Source organism: Monopterus albus, unplaced genomic scaffold (assembly GCF_001952655.1).
Source record: "Monopterus albus unplaced genomic scaffold, M_albus_1.0 scaffold204.1, whole genome shotgun sequence".
Lineage (NCBI taxonomy): Eukaryota > Metazoa > Chordata > Actinopteri > Synbranchiformes > Synbranchidae > Monopterus > Monopterus albus.
The window spans coordinates 538,172-561,250 of NW_018128084.1; the positions used below are offsets into that span (position 1 = coordinate 538,172).

General features: G+C 39.7%; 3 protein-coding genes across 5 annotated transcripts; 1 reads left to right on the top strand and 2 right to left on the bottom strand.

The window, feature by feature from the left end:
- The first annotated feature begins 2,681 nt into the window (after positions 1-2,681).
- tmem125b (transmembrane protein 125b) lies at positions 2,682-6,049 on the top strand. 2 transcript variants are annotated; one of them, XR_002276436.1, is made up of 2 exons: positions 2,682-4,360; positions 5,978-6,049. XR_002276436.1 is itself a non-coding variant. In XM_020618305.1 (1 exon), exon 1 carries the CDS (start codon positions 3,580-3,582, stop codon positions 4,276-4,278), a length of 699 nt encoding a protein of 232 aa, XP_020473961.1. In that variant the 5' UTR covers positions 2,682-3,579; the 3' UTR covers positions 4,279-5,698. The 2 variants fall into 2 exon arrangements, 1 of the variants encoding a protein (XP_020473961.1); XM_020618305.1 differs by lacking the exon at positions 5,978-6,049 and having other exon boundaries at positions 2,682-5,698.
- Positions 5,967-6,983, bottom strand: LOC109970660 (leucine-rich repeat-containing protein 19-like). Its single transcript, XM_020618381.1, has one exon. The coding sequence runs from the start codon at positions 6,321-6,323 to the stop codon at positions 5,967-5,969; it is 357 nt and encodes a 118-aa protein (XP_020474037.1). The 5' UTR covers positions 6,324-6,983.
- Positions 6,984-10,705: 3,722 nt separating this feature from the next.
- On the bottom strand, positions 10,706-15,770 carry shisal2a (shisa like 2A). 2 transcript variants are annotated; one of them, XM_020618349.1, is made up of 3 exons: positions 15,433-15,770; positions 14,538-14,674; positions 10,706-14,423 (listed from the first exon to the last, which is right to left on the bottom strand). In XM_020618349.1, the coding sequence occupies exons 1-3, from the start codon at positions 15,612-15,614 to the stop codon at positions 14,245-14,247; spliced, it is 498 nt and encodes a 165-aa protein (XP_020474005.1). In that variant the 5' UTR covers positions 15,615-15,770; the 3' UTR covers positions 10,706-14,244. The 2 variants fall into 2 exon arrangements, with proteins under 2 accessions (XP_020474005.1, XP_020474004.1); XM_020618348.1 differs by having other exon boundaries at positions 10,706-14,426.
- Positions 15,771-23,079: the final 7,309 nt, after the last annotated feature.

Here is a 23,079-nt window from a genome sequence, read left to right on the forward strand (position 1 = left end):
CCCCCATCTGTGCAATCACATTACATGACAAAGCGGGGCCTCCTGCATACAAACAGTGTAGTCAGTTTCTACTTCAGTATCGCTTGGCTCACATCAGTACCATTGCGAAATATACATGCAAGGAGATAAATGTATTACAGCAACCAAGGCTCAGTAATTCTGGTCGATCATCAGTACAGTTTTACCATGTGTAAGCAAGGAAGGTAAACATATGAACAGTAACTGAAAGACAATGGAGAACTGAAAAGTAACTAAAGATTATAAAGTAGCTAGGGCCTATAAGAATCAAGTCTTGCACTATTCTCCATTTAGTGTGAACCGGAGCCTCCTTGTCTGGGTATAGGTGTGTGTGTGTGTGTGTGTGTGTGTGTGTGTGTGTGTGTGTGTGTGTGTGTGTGTGTGTTTGAGACAATAAGCTGGCCAAGTGGTCGTCTTCAGGTGATACAACCCTCTGTGTGTGCAAGATACCCCCTGGTGGGGCAGAACTTGGGATATGCTTAGTGTGTCCAGGTGTGGACTAGTGGGGCTTTGTTGAGATGTAAATAGGTCGTCTGGTTGCCTGGGAGATGCAGACATTCAAAGGTTATAGAAAGTAAGCAGATTCTACCTCATTCAAATTGTAAGACATATAAGCAAGGAGAATGAATGTATTAGAAAATAACCAGGGCTCAGTAATGCACAATAATCAATACAGCTGTAGTCAGATAAGATAAAATTATGAAAGGTAACTAAAGGGAACTGAAGGCATGAGAAGTAACTAAAACTGATAAAGTAACTAGAGTCTATAAGACTCAAATCTTACAATTCTTTCTTCTTTGTCCACTGTGGAGGCAACACAAACAATGACTGGAGAGTTTGAGCTTGCAGAATGCAACAAGTGTGAAGACATTTGCCCTGTGGTATTCAGTCTATGATGAACTTTAAATGATACATCACACGGTATTGATCACATAAGCTGATTACAAGTAAATAAAATCAATCAATCCCTCCTGCATTTACAAAAGCCAATGCAAACATATCCTTATCCTTAGCTCAAGAGAGTAAAAATAAGTCTTCAGCTCTTTGTGCACCCCCAGGGAGAGGTTAAGACAGCAGCATGCATGGGGGTAGGAATCCACCTCCCTGACATGGGGAAGAAGCATTAGTCATCAGTTCCCTTTGTTGAAATAAAACAAAGCATCGTCCAAACAGAAGGATGTGAGGGGTACTGTTTTGGCGTGTTCATATAACAAGTTAGCCTGGAAGTATACGGCGAGCACTTTGTAACAAAGAATTTCTGGAGCATTAGGGTGAAGTGGCAATGACTCTAAGTCTAAATGTTCTGGAAATGTCTACAGCTGCTGTAAATACAATTGCAGTTCTTTTAAAATGCAGTGAAACATGGCGAGTGTCAGTGACTGGGTAGAAATGTCAGGAAAAGCAGAGCAGAGCAGGTAGAATTCCCCATTAGAACCTGCAGCTTTCTAAACTTTGACAGATCTAAAAAAAACTTTATTCACCTCCTTCTCTGTCACTTGCAATGAACTGTCAAAGATTTTTTTTCAGCTAAATATAGCATACAGGAAAACTTAAGTTATTAAAGAGATAACCTGACATTTTTAGAAACACTATTGTTTTCTTTCCAAAAGTTAGATGAGAAGACTGTAAGATTTGAGTCTTATAGACTCTAGTTACTTTATCAGCTTTAGTTACTTCTCACACCTTTAGTTCCCTTTAGTTACCTTTCATACCTTTATCTTGTTTATGCATATTACAGCTGTATTTATGATTGTCCAGAACTACTGAGCTTTGGCTATTCTTAATACATTTATATTCCTTGCTTATACATCTTTCAATTGTATTGATGAGAATCAAGTAGAATCTGCCCACTTTGAATGCTGTAACTTCTGTGTAGAGACTAGATGTCTGCATCTCTTTGAGACCAGACAGCCTATTTACATTTTAGCAAAGGCCTGTTTTACAATCACACCTTGACCCACTTAGCATATTCCAAGCTTTGCTTTGTCTTGGGATGCCCTGCAGAGGCCGGGGGCTCACCACCTGAGACACACACACACACACACACACACACCTAGTGTAGATCACCTTCCAGCAAGGAGGTGTGAGCTCCTGCTCACACCAAATGACCAATAGGATTACAATGCATGAATCGTTGTACCTTTGTTGAGTGCAGAGCAGCCCAAGAAAATAAAATGTGTTGTAAGACCTTAATTCGAGGTCAGTGGATGGAACTCCTGCGGGAGCGCTGTCTCTATGATCCCCGCACTGCAAGGCCTACCTGTGATCAAACATGCAATAAACTTTCCGCTGATTTTAAACAGTCCTCTCCTGTCGTCACTTCTCGTGCTTCCAACAAAAGAATTGGGTTAATTTCTAACAAAGAGGTTAGATTCTAACAAGACAATGCTCTCATTTCAGCTACAGCAAAGAGATGATTAGCTTACAAACAAGAAATTATCTTTAGAAGTGCTGGCTTTGAATTTGTCACCTTTAGATAGACCCAGCTTTCGGCTTTGTGTGTGTTTTCAGTCTTTACGATAAGCTAAGCTAAGTTAAGCTAAGCTAGCTATCTGCTGGCTTCGACTCCAGTGTTTTTGTGCAGATATGAGAATGGTACAGGTATTTTTATATAAATCTTGTCAGTAATGTAAATACATGTGTTTATGAAATTGGCATTTAAAAGCAAAATGTTCTGAAGAAATATTTTCAAGCACTGGCAGGTGTGTTACTGGAAGACCAGCACCATTCACTGTGGCCAGGCTAAGAGGCTCAGCTCAGCGTGCAAATGACGCCATCGTTGGGATCACAGAAACACCATTATCAGTTTGCACTGACATCACTAACCCCCCACATTCCACACACACACACCACCACCACCCGCCTTCTGCAGCACAGTCATTGTGTTCATCGGTCAGCCCATTGTCTGTGTGGGGATATGTGGACGGTGTCGCCAATCTCTGTCCAAACCATGACCCAACACTGCTACTGTGGCTCATCTTTTTCCTACTGACCTAGACAAGATGGTGTTCCTGTGTGATGAGACTGGGGGAGCAGGGGTCCACTGTTCTGCCTGGCACTGGGTTAGACAGCGTGATTATTGATCTGTAACACCAGTACAGCCACTGTGGTGATCATGAGCAGACACAACACCCTGCCAGGATGTCAGCATCATCATCACTTTTCTGCTTAAAGTGAGTTGCGACCAGTGGAAGACCCAGCTTCTCCATGTTTTGGTTCTTTTTCTGCCTCAGCTTGAAGTCAGGATATTTCTGCCATAAGAACTGGAAAATGTTCTTTGAAATGGGATTATTTTTTGAGAGCCAATATTTGTTCTACAAAATGAAACAGCTGTGGGATCTTTCAGTTTTACTACTGTAATACGTTGTCTGATGTGATGCAAATGGATGGACAGTAACACATGATGGTCATTTAACACCATGTGAGTAACTGTTTCAACCGCTTTTAAGATGAAGCACAGGATGTTTCTACTAATAATGCAGTAAGCATTGTTGCGGTAAAGAGAAAAATAACAAAAAATGATCTTTGTAATGATTATCCTATTGAGCTGCCAAGTCTGAGATGCATACCTTCTACTACACCATGCATCGGTCTCCAAGCCTCTACATGGACCCCACCCTGATGCAGCAACATGTCCTGGAAGACCAGGTGGAGCTGTGGTGGTTCCGAGAGCCACGCCACTCCCTGTTGTGCTACTGTGCATCAGTGGCCCTCATAGTGGGGCTGGGCCTTGGTGGTGTGGGCCTCCTCTCCACAACCACCAGCCTGTCTGGAGAGTGGCGCCTCGGGGTGGGCACCACACTCTGCCTCTTAGCCCTCGCTGTTCTGCTCAAGCAACTCCTCAGCTCTGCCATCCAGGACATGAACTGTGTGCACAGCCGGCGTTGGATCGACCAGCTGAAGAGCGGAGGAAGAGCTGACCCAGCACTGATCCTGGCTGTGGGGTTGGCTGTGATGCTCTGTGGGACAGTGCTTGTCTGTGTATCCACAGTCAGCAGTCACAGTCACAACAGCAGAGAGATGTTAGTGTCTGGTCTGGTGCTGATGGCTGCTGGGACAGGCATGGCTCTGGCTGTCGTGGGCTACAACGTGCTCATCTACCTTCAGAGAAGAAGGCAGAGGAGGAGGAGGAGGAGGAGGATGAGAATGATCAGAGCGAGGAGGCTGGGGAGTCAAGCTGTCCAGGTGTTCAGTGTCTCAGGAGGGCAGATGAGCCAGGCCAGGAGAGAGACATCTTCCAGCAGGACCAGTCTGATTTGAAGGACTAAATGGGCAAAATCACTCAGAGAAAAAGGAGATGAAATTTGTCAAGTAAATACACAAAATAAAGGAAAAAAGTGGGGTAAAAAACTCAATTTTAAACTTCACAACTCTTTTTCATGTCTTTGTCATGCCATTATCACAAAACTGACTACAACTGAACATCGTCAAACATTTACCTTTGATGCACAATTTTTAACACACTGCAGAGGTTTGCTGAAAATAAACTCAGCAAGTGTGTGTGTCAAACCAAAACATGACTGTTTTGGATGTGTTTTGGATGTTCTGTAGCACTTAAAGAATAATAACTGTGCACATAACAGTAGCATATTTGACAGTAGAATGACTAAAATGTTGTTTTCTGTCATACATGAGCAAGTTCCTGCATCTCATACATGTAAAACAACTTTCTGCAGGTTCAGACAGTTAAGATGATGGCGTGTCATGTTATTTCACCTCCCTGTTGTTCATTCACAGCCAAAAAGCAATAATTAACAAACCACATAACTTGAATGATTATGTTTTACTTGATCAAGTGACTGGCAGACAACATTAACATTTTTCATTAGCAGAGTAAGAACAGTGCCATTTTAAGTGTTTAGTGCAGTTCAACTTATAAATGAGTATATACAAAAAATATAAAAGGAGACACAAGAGGTTATTTGACAGGCAACATTTTGACTTAACAGATCTTTGAGAAAATAGTTACAGCAACAAAGGGCATTTGACCTTAGCAAGGTGAAGTCGGTTTTAGTACTGTATGCAGTCATGTTGGCCATTTGTCTAATGAAGACCCACTACGGTCAAAAACATTGGCTGCCTCAGTACAGTAAAGTTTTAGGGGTTGAACTCCAAAGAGAAGATAATCTCTACTTTGTCCTTCACAACCATTGTACTCAAGGAAATGATTACTTTATCATATTATACTATTTAAATTTGCCCAATTTGGACGTAGACTCAATGATTCAACCACAAGTCCCTCATCCAATAATCTTAAAGGATGTAAAATAGGAAAAAAAGAAAAAATGTTTTATTTTAAATTTCTGTTATTTCCTAATAATTTCTTGAACATTTCCTGGAAAGAGCCATGTTGTTTGATAATAATTAGAGAAAAATAAGAAAGAAAACTGTGAAGCAGTTTTCTTTAGTTAGTCAACTGAGTTGTGTTGAATTTATTACCGGGTTCTAGAAAATTCTTTGCATTCAAAAAATTGCACAATTGAAACCCCATTATTTGCCATTAATTTATTAATTAAAATGTTGTTGAATGGTTGTTTGTAGACAAATTTCACACTTTGTATTTATAATTAGTATCAAAATACTGTATGCAGTTCTTTCTAGGAAACGTCTTGTGAAATTGTTTGGAAATCAACTGGAATTTTCAGACCTGTAAAATAAAGTGTTACAGAAAAAACCCACAGTTCTGATAAATACGTTTGTTCTTTTTTTCTTTATACCTTCCTATTTTTTGTGATATTTATAGTTTTGCCTGTTTTGGCCAATAACAACCTTTACTGTAAAATGAATATGAGGCATTTCAAGGAGAACTTATCTCTCACTGACAAATTGATTTTAAACTGCTACAAGCCAAAAAATCAGCTTTAAATTGTCAGTCTAGATCTCTCCTAGAGTGTCATTTCATCTTAAATGCAAAGCAGTTGTTTCTGATAACGTCTCCCTTTATCTAATCATGCTATAGTGAACTGAAGATCATCGTCGCTGTCGTCCATCTCTTCCTCCTCCTGTAATTCTCTTGCTGCCTTCTCTTTCTCGCTGGTCTGGATGTAGTTGTCCTCAATGAAGCCATCATCATCTTCCTCCAGCCTACTCACAGTCCCTCCTGTGACTCCCATTCTACCTGACACATTGCTAGGGTAGGACGTCTCCTCTTGACCATACTGGCTGACCCCATCGGACTCTTGGAGCAGGGAGTGTCTGTAGCTGGCCAGGAAGCGATGAAAGAGGCGAAATTTGATTGCCATCACAATGAGGGCTGAGATAGCGAGGATGGTGCCCAGTCCCGCAAACAGGTAGGACCACGGCATTGACTTTGGGATCTCGTCTGGATTGGCTGCCCCTGGGAAAACCACAGGAAGACATTTTACTGCATCTTCATGTGACTATAAAGACAGTGAAGTCAGCATTTGAAATGTTTCCTGTAAATGAAGTGTTATAAAGTTCAAAGTTCTTCAAACACATATGACTGTAAATAGTTAGGTGGTGGTAAAATACCCTGCAGAGTGGTCCTTTGGTTACTTACTTCCATTGACACTAGCATTACTGCTGGTGTAATCTCCCATTAGATGTCTCTGAGAGCCTTTGTATCTCTCATCGTATGTAATAGCAGGATGTGCTGCTGTGATAAATGCTTCACAAAGAGAAAATGCCACAACGATACTGCAGCTCCACCAACCCATCTCTCTGTCTGGTGGAAAAACCTAAAGAAATACAATCATCGATCATGATTACATTTACTGAGATCATGAAAAATAAAGTGTGTTACTGTCCCTCAGCCATATAGTTTATCAAGTTTGTTTCAAGGATGACTTACAGTAAAGCAAAATGTGAACCTATCCTTTTTGTAATGTGTGGCTGATGAGACATGCTGAGACATGCAGTACATTAAAGATGACATACTACTGTGTTTCATATTTTATAGCCAGTCAGCTATTAACCCATGTCTTATGACTTCCAATAGGCTTGAAACAAACACTGATATTTTAGAGGGTTGACTTTATATGACTACTCAAAGTATGATTAAAATTGACTGGACAAATAAAGACTGATTATGATGTTTACAGTAATATGGGTGCAAATTCCACTTTAGTGTCTATACATTTCAACTGTGATGAAATACAATGAAATTTTGTTTTATTATTCAAGTATATTGAACAAAAAGATTAGACTTTAGGTATTACTCTCATTTGCATTATGATGATGACCATAAAGCTTGGTTTTGGATTTTTCTCCAGTGGTAAAATGTAACAAATTACATCTAGCAAAGTCTTACACTTTGTGGAATTACACAACGGGAGTATTTACTAGTAAATGTGCATATCACAATTTTACATTTAAACCATATCATGTTGTGGAATTACACAATGGGAGTATTTACTAGTAATTGTGCATGTCACAATTTTACATTTAAACCATATCATAAGCTTATAGAATATGAATTTTCAGTGTACAAAATCAGCTTCTTGAGTATTTTCAGCCTATTTTTAAAAAGTGACCAAATCTGACAGTGCTGTAGGAATATTCAAGCCTAGATAGATAGATAGATAGATAGATAGATAGATAGATAGATAGATAGATAGATATCTAATTATCTGAAAATCAAGTCAGCTGTTAATATTTTGTTTATCTGGTGATGCACACACTCCGGCACAAAAGTCATATGACTACAACAGACTCAAAATTATGTCGCATACAGTACATTACCCTGGAACTCATAACAACACAACTGTCCACTTACACAATTTACAGAAACACAAAAATCATATAAAGTGACTTACCTGTCGAAACTAGGATAAATGATTGAGCAAGTGTTCGTCTCCTAGTCCTGACTTTTAACTGGTGTTTTAGACTTCCTTGTCAGCCACCAAGGAAAAAAACTAAAGACATACTGGGCAAAGGTTAGTTGACATGCCATAATGTCACCCTTCTTGCACCATGCCCTTAAGACAATGACGTTAATAAGTAACTTTATTAGGTTGACCATTTGTTTTATTGTAAATACTTTCAGTGGTTTCAGATCCCTTCACGTTTTGCACACATTACTGTGTTGTAGATTTCATTTTAAACAGCTAAAACTGCCAAATAAAGGTGTTTACACTCTTAAAGGAGACAGGACGGCTGATTTCTTCTTTCTCTCTCTCTCTCTTCCACCTGTATTATGTAGAAAAGAATACAAAGCATAAGACAAAACAGAGCAACACTGAAACAAAAGAGAGAATCAGAATCACTTTTACTGGACAAGTAGTTAAACACATAAAGTATCTGACTGATACAGAAGCTCTCAGTATGTTTGTAAGGCAACAGGAAATAAAAAAAAGAAATTAACAAGCATAAATATAAAAATGTGTTCATTCAAAATAGGAAGTATGTGCAATTAAAAAGTGTTTATAAAAAAGACACAATCAATTTATAAATATATACATTTATATATACACATTGTGGCAGAAGAGCTTCAGATTGATAAATGTAGCAGGTATAGTTGGAATTTATTTATTTTACACTTTAACAAGGGAAGTCAGACCTTGTTAGAGTTCATCCCACAGCAGGAGAATGATCAAAAAACCTCCTTGCTGTGTAGAAGAAAAGAACAAGACTACAGGTTTCAACTGATGGGGTGTCCAGCAGAGTGTCCACACATTCCAGCAAAAGAGTGAAAGCAAGGCAACACATTTGTGGGAATGTATACAAAAGCGCTGTCTATCCTAACACTATCTGATTTCAGTTGTAGAAAGATGCCACAAATGTGTTCGATGATGAATTACACTAATAAACACCTGGGAAAATGGAGGTGACCCCAAACTTTGGACTGCTAGTGTATATATATATTGTGTTTTTGGATTTTAGAGAATATCAGTGAAGCAAAGACTGCAGCTTTACATTCACTCCTAAAAACTCAGTTGTTTTGCTTGGACGAATTGACACTAAATCATTAAGTGGTGAACGGAGAGCAAGTTGAAAAGCACTGGGATGATCCCAGGTGGACTCTGTCTCAGCTATTATTAATGCACATTTGACTGCAATCTCTCTAAAATAAATCATGCAACTGATGCTAAAATTCAGCATAAAGAAAGTTATGAACAAGACTGTCCAGTGCTTATTGCAATTATCAAAGCAGGTGTGTTGTGACTGGCATCCTTTTTACTGAAACAAGACTCCCACCCTCTGCTTGAAAAGCTGAAGAACCCCGAGCCAGTGAGAGATCTGACCTCTCTGACCTGAAGTCTCACTAACTCATCTAATCTCTTCTACTGGCATAGCAGCTTTAAATCAAAGGGGAAAAGAAATTGCCAGAGAAAGGCTTCGGCTGAGTATTTTAATACAGACACAACAAACATCAACCAAAAAAAGAAAAGCTTTAGATTGTTAGGTTATTTCTTAGTTAGATAGATGTGGATAGAGATTTGTTGTCTAGGAATGTTTAGTGCAGACAGGGTGACTAGTTTGCTGTAACTATTCAGCCTGCAGGGATTGCAGGCACGCCAAGGTTACAGGAAAAGAGCTTTTAGGGTCAACTGTAATGCTAGTCTTAATATTTGTCTTAATGTGTAAGGTTATGTCCAATTGTTTTAGATACACACCACGAAAACAACAGTCACGCACCTTGACTTTTCCTCATGTTTTGGCTAAACGATAGAGCAGCTGCAAAGCTTGCTTATCGGGTGGCGTCACGGTTTGACGCCCCTTGTAGCATGGGCTAGCCCAAAAATGATTAATATTATATAGGTTGTTGGGTCCAGACTTTCTCAGCTTTCTGCTGCCTGCGCGCAGGTAGAAGGGTGAGAGAGCTCTGGACGTGTACTGTGAATTTTACCTGTGATCCTCTGAATAAACCAGCACGGTTATTTTTTATAAAATCTAAAGCAGTCTCTTTCGTCTCATTGAGAGTTCCTGGTTTGAAAGAACCGGAAGAAGCTACACAGAAATAATAGCTTATAAGATAAACTACTAAAAGAAAAAAGTGCCAGAAATGTCTTAGAGCTGACAATGAAATAGTCACCCTTTCAGTCTTAGCTATTGTAGTTTTTAGGATTCAATCGCCATTAGTTTATCATGTTCTTTAATAGATATCATATAAAGCCTGTGTGTAGTGTCAGGAAGGGCATCTGGCGTAAAACCGTGCCAAATTACTCATGCGACTTGGATTTGCTATGGCGACCCCTGACGGGAGCAGCCTAGAGTAGTAGTAGTAGATACAGCATGTGTGTAGTATGTGTTTTAAATCCCATTTGACAGCACATCACAATGTAAATGCTATGATTTACTGATGCTCTTTCAAGAACTGTATGAATAAACCACATTTATAGAATCTATTTTCAAAACGCTGCCATCCAATGTATTGTGATATCATATGCAAAATATTCCACCCTTAGTCTTGTTTGCCTCTTTTATTCTTTGAAATGTACAGCGCATGGATGCTACAGTAGAGTACACTGCAGACCTTTGAGCCGACATGTACAAATGAGAAACTGAATTCATCCACATGTGGATGAGTAAAAAACAAACTTCATTCCTCCAAACATTTGACAAACATGACAAATAGAAAGTTTATAATATTTTATGAGGTAACTTTTTTACACATATTTATAAACATAGTGTTACATAAGGAGCTTTCTGTTTTATATTAAAGAGTTCATTTTTGCAGCACAGAGGAAAAACACAAGTGCTGACAAAATATAAAATTGATGTCATTTTCCATAAACAACACAAGCTAAATTGAATCACGAACACTAGACGTGACAATTTGCATTCATTTAGGAATACTTTAGCTACTCTTCTGAGTTAAATAACAACAAAAAACAAGGGCACTTGAAAGTTTAAAGACTGAACTGAGTATCCAGTTGATACAGAGCATAGTGTGTCGGCGGGTCCACAGAAATGCAGTTACTATATCCAGTCTGGGCTTTTCAGACAAAAGCTAAAAGGTGGACAAACCATGTAAGTTGTGCAGTGTCATACCGCCATTTAATATGTCAGGTGTTTTGATGTGAAATAGTCATGATCAAGATTGGTTGGTTAATCTCTGAACAAAAGAAACTGACAAAATGTCCTTTAGCTCAATGGCACAGTGATCAGAAAGCCTTGTGTTTGTCCTAATAACCTTTACTGTATACACCACCATACCAGCACAGGCTGGTACTATCCATTGTGCTATTAAGGAGCAGCAGTTATAATATGTATAACCTGGTTTGGTTTTTAGAGGGAATGAAGCTGCATGAGAGCCTGAGTGTTCTTTATAACAATGATCAAATCTATTCTCACTTACACCTGGACCACAGTGTCCACACAGAAGAGTCTCAGTGAGGCATGACTGTTCTGTGTACACTATCAGACCCAGCGAGTACTTAAAATATTTGTACTTAAAGAAAAAAAAAGTTCTCAGTGTCTACCTGCTACTTTATTAATTGGTCACTTTAAAAGTTGAGTTTTGGTTAGTTTAGGTAACTAAAACCAAAATGAGGCACAGCGTAAAGCGGCGACCACATCACGTTTGCCCATGCAAAATGGATGGGGCCTATCATGACTCCATACAAGGCTAGTTTGGGAACTGCTATAGTAAATGGTTCCCAGAGCTTCTATCTTCCTGTTTTCTCTGGTTCTCTTCACTTTCCCCAGATGTTCTGTGACACACCATGTTACTGCTCAGCCAGTATGGGGGTAAAATTCTATCACTACTAGCCACACAAGCATATTCAGCGATTTACTCATACAGTCAACATTACATATGTGTAAAACCGATTTGTGTGTCTCATGAAGGCCACAGACGCATTTGTCGATCTACCGATAAAATCAAATCACGATTTACAAATGTGTGTGTGCAGCTCTTTAAGATGGCATATTCATTGGCTTGTTAGCTTAACTTGTTCATTAATGAGTCACTAACAAACTAAGCTAAACTACGTTCACTCAGTGTTTACTCCAACAGAGGATGTAATAAAAACTGATGGTGTAACACAGCTCATAAATTACAAGGGCATTCATTTTGGATTCTAGTTCTCCCCTCAAAGGTCAGCACTGATACGCCTAGCTATCGGTCAACAGTGTGAATTCCACTAAAGTTGAGCTCAACATGAAACATTTGTAAAGAAACACACTGTACACAGGGTGAATCGTCCCCACAAACCCCTCAGTCCCTGAGTAAATTATAGCAGATGTACAGTAAGTACAAAGGGTGCACCCTGAAGCTCAGCTGTTGTCTTGGTGTATCTACTGTAAGTCTTTTCCTTTTGCCATCTGCCTCATCTCCAGCATTTTTCCTAGATGCAGATGAAACCGTACAAACCCCTTCACTTTTTGCTCACTTTATTGTGTTGCAGATTTTTGTTTTCACTTGATCATTTTTGCCCATCAGTCTAGACTCATAACACTTAAAGACAAAGTGAAAATGTGTTTTTAGAGATGTTTACAAATGTATTAAAAGTCAAAACATGAAATCTGTTTTGTGCAAAGGTTTTCAGATGTTTGCTGTGGCAGTCCGAACCAAACTGGACTTAGTTTAGAATGGCCCACACCTGTGTATACAAGGTCTTACAACGTCAAGTCCAAGAACTCTGTGGACCTCCATGATGGATAGATGCAATGCAGATCAGGGCAAGGGAAAAAACATTTCTACACCTTTGAGTGTTGAGCAGCATAGACCAGGACTCCTCTGTTGACTAAACTGAGTCAACCAACAAGAAGGACCTTAAGCCCCTTTTTCAGTTAACTCAGCTCTACTCTCTTTTGGTAACAGGTGCTTGGTTTTCCACCTCAGATGGTCTCCTCTCACTGTAGCTGGTTGTCATAGTGGCACTGCATTACACTGCTGTGATGTCGTCAGCAACTGACACAGTAACATTGAGGCCATTGAAGGCAGGCTGCTTCTGATTCTTGGTATGTGGCTGTTAGTACAATAACTACAATAAAGTATTGGTTAGCGTTAAATAACATTGCTTTTTAAAATGTCACTTTCTTTGTTCCAGGACGTCTCGCATATTGATGACGCAATCCCTCTGACCAGTCTCTAGTCTGCAGTGTTTACATGTCACAGTTTGGTATTGCCTCTGCTCGCTTGGAACCTCAACAGGAGTGATACCGAAAACAGCAGCAGGTACTCGGGGGCTGGCCCCAACATTTGACTGATGGAAACACAAATAAGGCGAGTCGAGATGAGTTGAGTTGGTACCAGGTGGTGGAAAAGGGGCTTTAGTCAGGGAGGTGACCAAGAACCCAACGGTCACTCTAGGAGAGCTTCAGAAGTTCTCTGCAGAGATGGTAGAACAGCAGAACTCCATCAATCAGGCCTCTGTGGTAGGGTGACTAGACAGAAGCCACTGTGACTAAAAGGCTCATCCTATATGAGCATGAGGAAAAACATTCTCTGGTCTGATGAGGCATAAACTGTGCTCTTTGAGCAGAACTCCAGACAATATGCCTGGTATGCTGTAGCCACTGTTCATCACCTGCTAATACTCATCCCATGATGATACATGGTGGTCACAGTATCATGATATTAGGTGGGGGGGTCCCTATTCTCAGCAATAGGGACATGGACACTGGTCAGAACTGAGGGAACAATGAATGCGGCCAAATACAGTCCATACTTATAAATGTTTTCCCTGTTAAAGTTAAATTTATGGATTTATTTATATCTTAAGGAGTTTTTCCTCATCCAGTTTAAGGATTTAAGGACAGAGGTTGTTGTGGTGTTGTATGCTGTACAGACTGTAAAACCCCTAAAATTTAGATTTTGATAATGATCTAAACAAATAAAACTTGCCATGACACAACTTTGCCATTAGGATTTACTAAGTGTAGACTGATGAGCAAAAATGGCAATATTAGCCATTTCAAATTAAATTTACAACACTAAAGTGTGCGACAAGGGAAGGGGGTCTGAATACTTTCTGTATGCACTTTCTTTCAAAAAGATAGGGGATAATTAGTTTCAAGTCATTCACACTTGGTTGCTGCTGCTCATTTCTAAAACACTTAATTATGAGGAGAGAGATTCAGTGCATGAAAGAACTTCATCAAGGCATGAGTTAGAACCCTCATACTGTCTGAGAACTTTTTCACAGATCATTAGTGTCACTCATCATTTATTCCGTTCAAGCACCACCAGACTACTGCACACCGCATTATGTCAGCTGCTGTTTCTCTGCCATGGTCATCCACTGACAGCACAGGCTGCCTCCAGATTCACTGGTTCTCCTGACCTCTGGACTGCTAGTCCTATTTTAAATGAGAAGTCTATGGACTTTCCACTTCCACACCAGTGACAGTAGCTGTGAAGCAGCGTTGAAACAGGCGCTCTGGGTCCTGCGGCTGGTTATCACAGTCCAGCTTCCTGCTCATGAAGTGTTTTCTGAGTCCTGGTGGGCCACAGGCACAAGCCGCTCTTGCATGGCTGGATCCCTCACTAGAATCTCCTGCTGGAAAGTACATCTGATCAGTTAAAGCTTGAAAATGCTGTTGATTGCAATGACTGTCCCATAAGTGAAGGATTTCAGGAACAGCGTAGGAGAGTCTACACATACACTCACCTGGCGTTCTGAGGGGTAGGCCATTATCAAGGCGACTGGGTTTGGTTGCGATGAAGAGGTAGCAGAGGACACAAACAGTGATGAGAAAGGCAAGGAGGACCACTGCTGCAATGGACAGACCAACCAGAGCTCCAACACTGAGAGGAGACGAGAGAGGGTTGGAGAGGACCGTAAGGAGATACATGTTGGTGTTGGGATGGAAAAAAGAATAGTAAAGGATGGAAGATAAAAACAGGATAAATAATGGGTAAGGTATGAACAACATATTCAACAAACAAACCTTTTAATCTACAGATGACACATGTTAAAATGTTTGTGCTCTACATGTAGTTGTACTGCAACAGTTTCACTGTGTTAATGATCTGGCTAAAAATAAATGTGGATATGAGTACAAGTACAAATGACTCCAATATTATGTCAGTGCTGAATCACAGCAAATCAGCACAAAGTTGCTCTGAGAGTTCCCAAACCGTTATCCTATGAGGAAATGTTCTGGTGGGAGTGGTCTCAACCAGGACAGTGTCCCCATCCACAGGACAGGAGAGGTCACTGAATGGTTTGAGTATGAAAATGATGTGAATACACAATCAGTTATTCAGAGCTGATTCCAGCAGATCTGTTGTGGATTTAAGGGTTCATTTTAAGTTGGTGTATCCATGAAAATACATTTGGATACCCGATCTCGTGCTTCCCAGCCTTGGCAGAAAAAATGTACATGCCCTTGGGAATGCGATAGGTGGTCTGAGCAGATAGTATCGCTATCCTCATTTCGGGTCAAAAGGAGCAGCAAAATTGGCCTCAGCTGCGCCTCTCCTCCCACCTCGGCGTAAAGCGCATTCATTCATGGCAAAAACACCAATTTTCAAATGAGTTACAAATACGTTCCCCCCCTTACCTCAGCCACCACATGTATCGGTACTCATATGGGAAAAAACTGTTTGGGTCATCACAGCAATATTTGACATCATTAAATCCGCAACAGTAGACGGCGGCGGCGGCATTTCCCGGTTTGGGGCAGGAGAAGCCGTCCATAAACACACTGTCAGCGCTGTAGTAACTGCTGCAAGTAGCGCTCATGCTGCGACAGTGAAGTGAAGAGCAAACCGAGTAAAACACTTAATGTCCGTGGATTAAAGTGAAGAAGAAGAGCGCAGCATCCTCAGCACAGAGTGGTGCGCGCTAGACTAATGGCACGGTGTGTTTCTCCATCAGCTGCGTTTCCCGGTAAATGAACATGCGGAGGGACGGAGATGGAAAACTTTGAATCTCAAAGCAACCGGAGCTCTGTCTCTCTTTCTCTCTCTCTCTCTCTCTCTCTCTATCTATCTATCTCTCCCTTTCTTTCTCTCTTTATCTCTCTCTCGCGCGCGCAGACACACGCATGGTCTTAGTCTATTTAATCTGCTGTATAATCTTATTTGGTGTTAATGGAATTGGCTTCCTCTTATTCTCCGTAATTTACTGTATACAACAATGGAGGGCTCACAGATTTACAATCTCTTCCCCAGAAATTATAGCCTTTCTAAAAGCACAGTTTTGCAATAATTACGTGAATTTCTCATTTAACAAAACCGTCAGCTTTATTGTATTTGATTTTAATAAAGGCAATGCCTCAGTGTCTCCTTCGTTATAGAGTGCAACACCGTGGCCACCTTTACCAGCTGCAACATTAAATGTGATGTACACAATAATCTATTTTTTATTTTATTTTTTTATTCTACTCTTTCATCTATGTTTGCTTTTAATGTTTTATCTATTTGTAAATGGTCTTATACTTCTATAGCACATTTCTGCACATTGAAGCTCATTCAAAGCACTTTACACTATTTCCTATTCACCCATTCACACACAAACACAAGGTGATATCAATGGGAGCAACGTGGGATTCAGTGTCTTAAAGACACATCAGCATGTGGACTGGAGAAGCCTGGGATCAAACCATCAGCCCTACAGTTAGGACGACTCGCTCTACCTCCTGAGCCACAACATACAGTGGGTATGGAAAGTATTCAGACCCCCTTAAATTTTTCACTCTTTGTTATATTGCAGCCATATGCTAAAATCATTTAAGTTCATTTTTTTCCTCATTAATGTCCACACAGCACCCCATATTGACAGAAAAACACAGAATTTTTGACATTTTTGCAGATTTATTAAAAAAGAAAAACTGAAATATCACATGGTCATAAGTATTCAGACCCTTTGCTGTGACACTCATATATTTAACTTAGGTGCTGTCCATTTCTTCTGATCATCCCAGAGATGGTTCTACACCTTCATTTGAGTCCAACTGTGTTTGATTATACTGATTGGATGTGATTAGGAAAGCCACACACCTGTCTATATAAGACCCTACAGCTCACAGTGCATGTCAGAGCAAATGAGAATCATGAGGTCAAAGGAACTGCCTGAAGAGCTCAGAGACAGAATTGTGGCAAGGCACAGATCTGGCCAAGGTTACAAAAAAATTTCTGCTGCACTTAAGGTTCCTAAGAGCACAGTGGCCTCCATAATCCTTAAATGGAAGACGTTTGGGACGACCAGAACCCTTCCTAGAGCTGGCCATCCGGCCAAACTGAGCTATCGGGGAACAAGAGCCTTAGTGAGAGAGGTACAGAAGAACCCAAAGATGACTGTAGCTGAGCTCCAGAGATGCAGTCCTTTCATGTGTCTTGCACTGAGGAGAGGCTTCCGTCGGGCCACTCTTCCATAAAGCCCCGACTGGTGGAGGGCTGCAGTGATGGTTGACTTTCTTTGACTTTCTACAACTTTCTCCCATCTCCTGACTGCATCTCTGGAGCTCAGCCACAGTCATCTTTGGGTTCTTCTGTACCTCTCTCACCAAGGCTCTTCTCCCCCGATAGCTCAGTTTGGTCGGACGGCCAGCTCTAGGAAGGGTTGTGGTCGTCCCAAACGTCTTCCATTTAAGGATTATGGAGGCCCCTGTGCTCTTAGGAACCTTAAGTGCAGCAGAAATTTTTTTTTGTAACCTTGGCCAGATCTGTGTCTTGCCACAATTCTGTCTCTGAGCTCTTCAGGCAGTTCCTTTGACCTCATGATTCTCATTTGCTCTGACATGCACTGTGAGCTGTAGGGTCTTATATAGACAGGTGTGTGGCTTTCCTAATCACGTCCAATCAGTATAATCAAACACAGCTGGCCTCAAATGAAGGTGTAGAACCATCTCAGGGATGATCAGCAGAAATGGACAGCACCTAAGTTAAATATGAGTGTCACAGCAAAGGGTCTGAATACTTATGACCATGTGATATTTCAGTTTTTCTTTTTTAATAAATCTGCAAAAATGTCAAAAATTCTGTGTTTTTCTGTCAATATGGGGTGCTGTGTGTACATTAATGAGGGGAAAAATGAACTTAAATGATTTTAGCATATGGCTGCAATATAACAAAGAGTGAAAAATTTAAGGGGGTCTGAATACTTTCCGTACCCACTGTAAGGACTATGAATTGCCTTTTTTATGAATATATAAACAAATGTTATATAAATAAAAAAAATTGCCTTGTCTATAGTGTGCTGTTATATAAGCTGTAGCTCCACCCTACTTCAACCTGAGCAGAAATCTAATTCTATTGAGCATCAGCACCAGTTCACTGGCATTCATTATGGTATAAGAAGAGCCTTTATATTTTGAGGAGGGTTCATGTAACTTGCTACACTGTGTCAAAGGTTATGGCATTAAATAGGATTTGGATCAGTAGAATTCATTACCTATATCCTAGCTGGGATGCATATCCCTTATTAAATATATTACCATATTTATTGTATCCTAAACACAGACCCAAGTTTTAAATGACTTCCAGCCTGGGTGGATAGAGGCTGGTTTCATTGTATGGAGTAACAGAGGCATTAGTAGGTTGAAAAATGTATTTTCTGATAATACACCAATGACATTTGAACAAGTGATGCTGTATTTGAACAAATACAGCATCCCCAGACAGGACTTCTTTCATTATTTGATAAGACATTGTCTGTTACATGATACAACATTAGGTGTTAACTCAGAAGCATCACCTGTTGAGAAATTATTTCAGACAGCTGGAAAGATGTCTATATATATGTTACATAGAGCCATGTATTCCTTGTCAGTTTACAGGGGCTGAGAGACACATTGGAGAAGGAGCTTTCTGTCATAATTGATGATGAGGATTGGGAAAATATCTTGAGATATGCTAAATCAGTATCAGTCTGTAACAGGTTTAAAGCAATACTTCTTAAAATTATACACAGGAGCCACATTTCCCCCAGCCGTAGACATAATTTTTATTCCAATCTTTCTCCCATGGGCCTTAAATGCAAGAAAGAAATTGGCACTCTTCTGCTCATCTTGCTGGTTACAAAAATACCGGTCTGATGTGCTCTCTAAAATACTGGGTATGAAGCTAGAAATGGACCCATTTCTCTTCTGCTGGTCTCCCAAGCAAATATGTAATATCAAAGAATAAGAGACTGTATTGTGTCCTTGCTTTTGCTACAAAGCAAAATATTTTGCTGCAGTGGACTAGTGAAAAAGGACCAACTGTTACAGGCTGGCAGAGAGGTCTATTGGACCTGGTACCAGTAGAATATCTTACATGTTTACTACACTCTACACCATTTTTTTTAAAGATTGAGAACTTGGCCATCACACTGCAGGGATTTTCCTAAATCATTCCACTGGACTGTGTAACTGTGTTGTGTGCACATGTTTGAGCCAGAGTTGTGAGTTTGGAGTTTTTGTTGTTTTCTCTTGTGCATTTGTTGTAAAACTTTGAAAAACCTAATAAATATATATTTTAAAAAGATTGTGGTATTAGCTGATACCTGATTAAATGTCCAGTCACAGGTTTCAGATATCCTTTGCAATTATAAATATTAAGTATTTTATTTCCAGGAATGAACCCTGTGCTGGTGTGAACATGGTCTACATAACTTAATAAACTTGTTATGAAGGATGGTGCTCAAACTAACATCTGGCAGGCGGAAAAACATGGGAAGATAGTCCTGTTACATAAGAGACAAAGGTTGTACTGTAGACAGTCATGTTTCATCTGAGGGGATTTCCTTACATTTAACATAGATCTCAGTTCACTGTTGTTTGAAGTAAAACTTTGAATCCCATTTGCATTAAGGTCTGAGCTTAATTATGTATAACTATCATGTCAGAGTAACTGTAAATACTGTAATGACTTGTAAATACATGTCAAATGTTAATTGCAACCGGGAAATGATTTTTCTCTTAAAGCTTTGATAAATCTGCCACCTATTACAGTACCTGAAAACACAAAGAGAAGACCTTGAGCGCAAACAGAAAGTCGGTGCTACTGTAAGATTTTTTATAAATTGATGTGATAACACTTATGTTGTATAATGCTTAGCTAGTAGGAGGAAATGTACTGTTCCTGTTTTGTCACTGTGTCACACCTATTCACGGGAGTCAACTGAAAGTAGTATGACACATGCTGAACACCTCAAAGGTGTGAACAGCCTTTTCTGTTGTTAAAGTGTAGTTAATTCAGCATGATGTTTCCTTGTAATCTGCCCTCCGTGCTGCACGTGTAAAAGTAGAGATGATTCATGACCCTGAGATGTTTTTTTTTTATTATTCTTTAGAGCCCTAGCAACTCTCAAACCTACAAGAAGAAGTCAGCGGACACCACAGGGTCCACACATGTACCCCTCCTAGTTAGATATTCTGTGAGCAGTGAAGGCAATAAAAAAACATCAGTCTCAGAGATGCAGAGCATTACAGGTAGTATCTTAATGTGATCTTAAAATGATAACAATATATTAAAAATCAAATATTACCAATGAAAATATTGTAATATTGCAAGTTTATCTACTTTAAACTTCTGATATGTCAGCAGTTGTTTTGTTGTTTGTGGCAAGCTCATTCATTCAGTGCTGGTAAAAACATTTGGTTTCTAAGGTTCTCCTCAGTGAAAAGCCTTGTGAAAGAAAGGGTGCTATTTAAATCATATTTCCAGTGTGAATGCCTTCTTAGGACTTAATCATAACTCTGCTGGTACACTGTGCTGTACAGTACCTGTAATGGAGCACAACTTTATCATGCCTCTTGGTACATGTAGTTTCATCTTAAACTTGGAAAGAGTTTGAACCCACTAGAGTTTGTGAAACTATCTGTGTGTGAATGGCCTTCAGGATAAACTGCAAATATAATGGTTGCTACCTTACCTACCTTAAAGCTGCACAAATATTTATTTTTTTTAATAACAATGGATAAAATGATTGCATAAGAGGAAAGAAGGCACTCGGAGTGAAAAGCACACACAGCAGCATACAGGTTTTTTGTTTAGTTGTACTTTAGTTTAGCTGTGTTATGCTTCGGTTTACTTTCCAGCAGCAGGAGGCAGCTATTTTCAGTTAAAAAAAAAAGTTCATATACACCCATTGTAAGCTTCCTGCCCTGTACCAACAACAGTCAGACAAAGTCAGAGTGGAATGATTGCATGGAGCAAACTGAATGCATGACTGTTACCATGACAACAAATGTCTGGTACAGTAAGCGTGCCATATGAAGGTTTATATGGGTCATATTGTCAGATAGGCACATGTGACATATATGTCATGTCATTTAGCAGCTAAAAATAACAGACATTTCTCCCAGGGGTTTTAGAAGAGCAAAAGCTAATAATTTAGTGGACAATGTCCAAAGACTCCTTGACTATAAAAGCTCCATTTGGTCGAAGCATTGTATTTTGTCTTATTCAGCCAGCACACAGGCTCAGCATGACTCATTCAAGTTCATACAGTTTTATACTGAATAAATCTAATGCAGACTGATATCTTCCTTTACTACTCGATGTATTATTATGCTCATTATTATTATTTTTAGGGCTTTTCCACCCATTAGAGAGTGGAGAGAAATAGTTATGTTTCAAGAGAAACTTTGCGATTAGATGACAAAAGCTCTACACTATATTTAGACCTCACATTACAAGGCTGAACCTGAGATCAAGCAAAATACAACATACACACCAGCTACACAAGTTTAGACACTGCAGCATTTTGGGACTTAAATGTAATATTCCTTATTTATTAGATCTGACAAAGGCAAGGCAATTGTATTTGTATAAAACATTTTTATACACCAAGGCAATTCAGTTCTGTACAAAATGCATAGATGCATCCATCCATCATCTATACCATTTATCCTGAAGACGGTCATGTGGATGCTGCAGCCCATCCCAGCTGACATTGGGCGAGAGGCGGGGTCCACCCTGGACAGCTCGGCAGTCTATCACACCGCTGACACTTAGAGACAGACAGACAGCCACACACACACACACACACACACTCACTCCTACGGGCAATTTAGAGTCACCAGTCAACCTGAGCTGCATGTCTTTGGACTGTGGGAGGAAGCCGGAATACCCGGAGAGAACCCACTCAAGCACAGGGAACACATGCAAACTATACACATAAAGGCTGGGACTCGAACCCAGAACCTTCTTGCTGTGAGGCGACAACACTCATCAGGTTGAGCCTCTTGTTGCCCTTTTCATTGTTTGTCTTTAAATAAACCACATAAACTCTAGGTTCGTTCTTGGGTCTGCATTTTTGGGTCCTTCCGTAGTCAGGAAGGTAATACTTCAACTTCAACTCTTTTGTTTACATTCATGACCCTGGTTTTATTTGAAAGGTGACTCTCTTAATTTTACAACTAAACATTCAGAATGAGTATAAGTGAATTGCTGTTTGTGGGTTTTTTCCAGACAAACATCATGTCTTGCCAAAAGTATGTTGTTATAGTACATGATATTTTTGTACAAATGAATATAAAAGAGTAATTTAAAAGTGTTTATTCCACCAAAGTAATAAAATTCATCAACTATTTTCCTTCTATTTACTCTGTAGCCTGCAAAGACTGACAGTAACTTACTGAAATGCCTTTTAACATGGGTTTAAACCCAGGAAAGCATGTTTTATCTGGCTGTGTCAGGCCTCTACAAACTCATTATACTACTGGCTAATTCCCGTGTCAATCATTTTTTGAAGGACCCTCCCAAAGCCAACCTGCAGTGAAGTGAGCCCAGACTTTTTATGTTCATTAGTTAGTTAGCTAGCTAAAAAAGCCAGTTTTTTTAGCCTAGATCTGTGTATATTTTTTTAGCCTTCAGAATGAACCAAAATAGTTGCTGGGCCAAACCAAAACATAGAGCAAAAGGAGACTGAACTGCTGTGAGGAAGTGTAGAGTAGTCAGGTGATAATACTCTGGAGTTGTGTCATTATAAGTGACCGCTTTACATTCTATATATTAATTTCTTCTATTGTTTATATACAAATATTAAGTATAGTAGCTTTAATGGCATAGGTCTGTAAAGTTGTCACTGTGAAAAATCAGAAGGTTTATTGGTAATTAGAAACCATTTCTTTTAAATGTCATGCAATACATTTTCACATCTTTCATCTCATATCAAAAAATGCTGAGTTAATGCCTTGACACTCCCTTTATTGTAATTATCAAACACGCTTGTCACTTGGTCTTGGTCTGGCTTCTTCTTCTTCTTCTTCTTCTTCTTC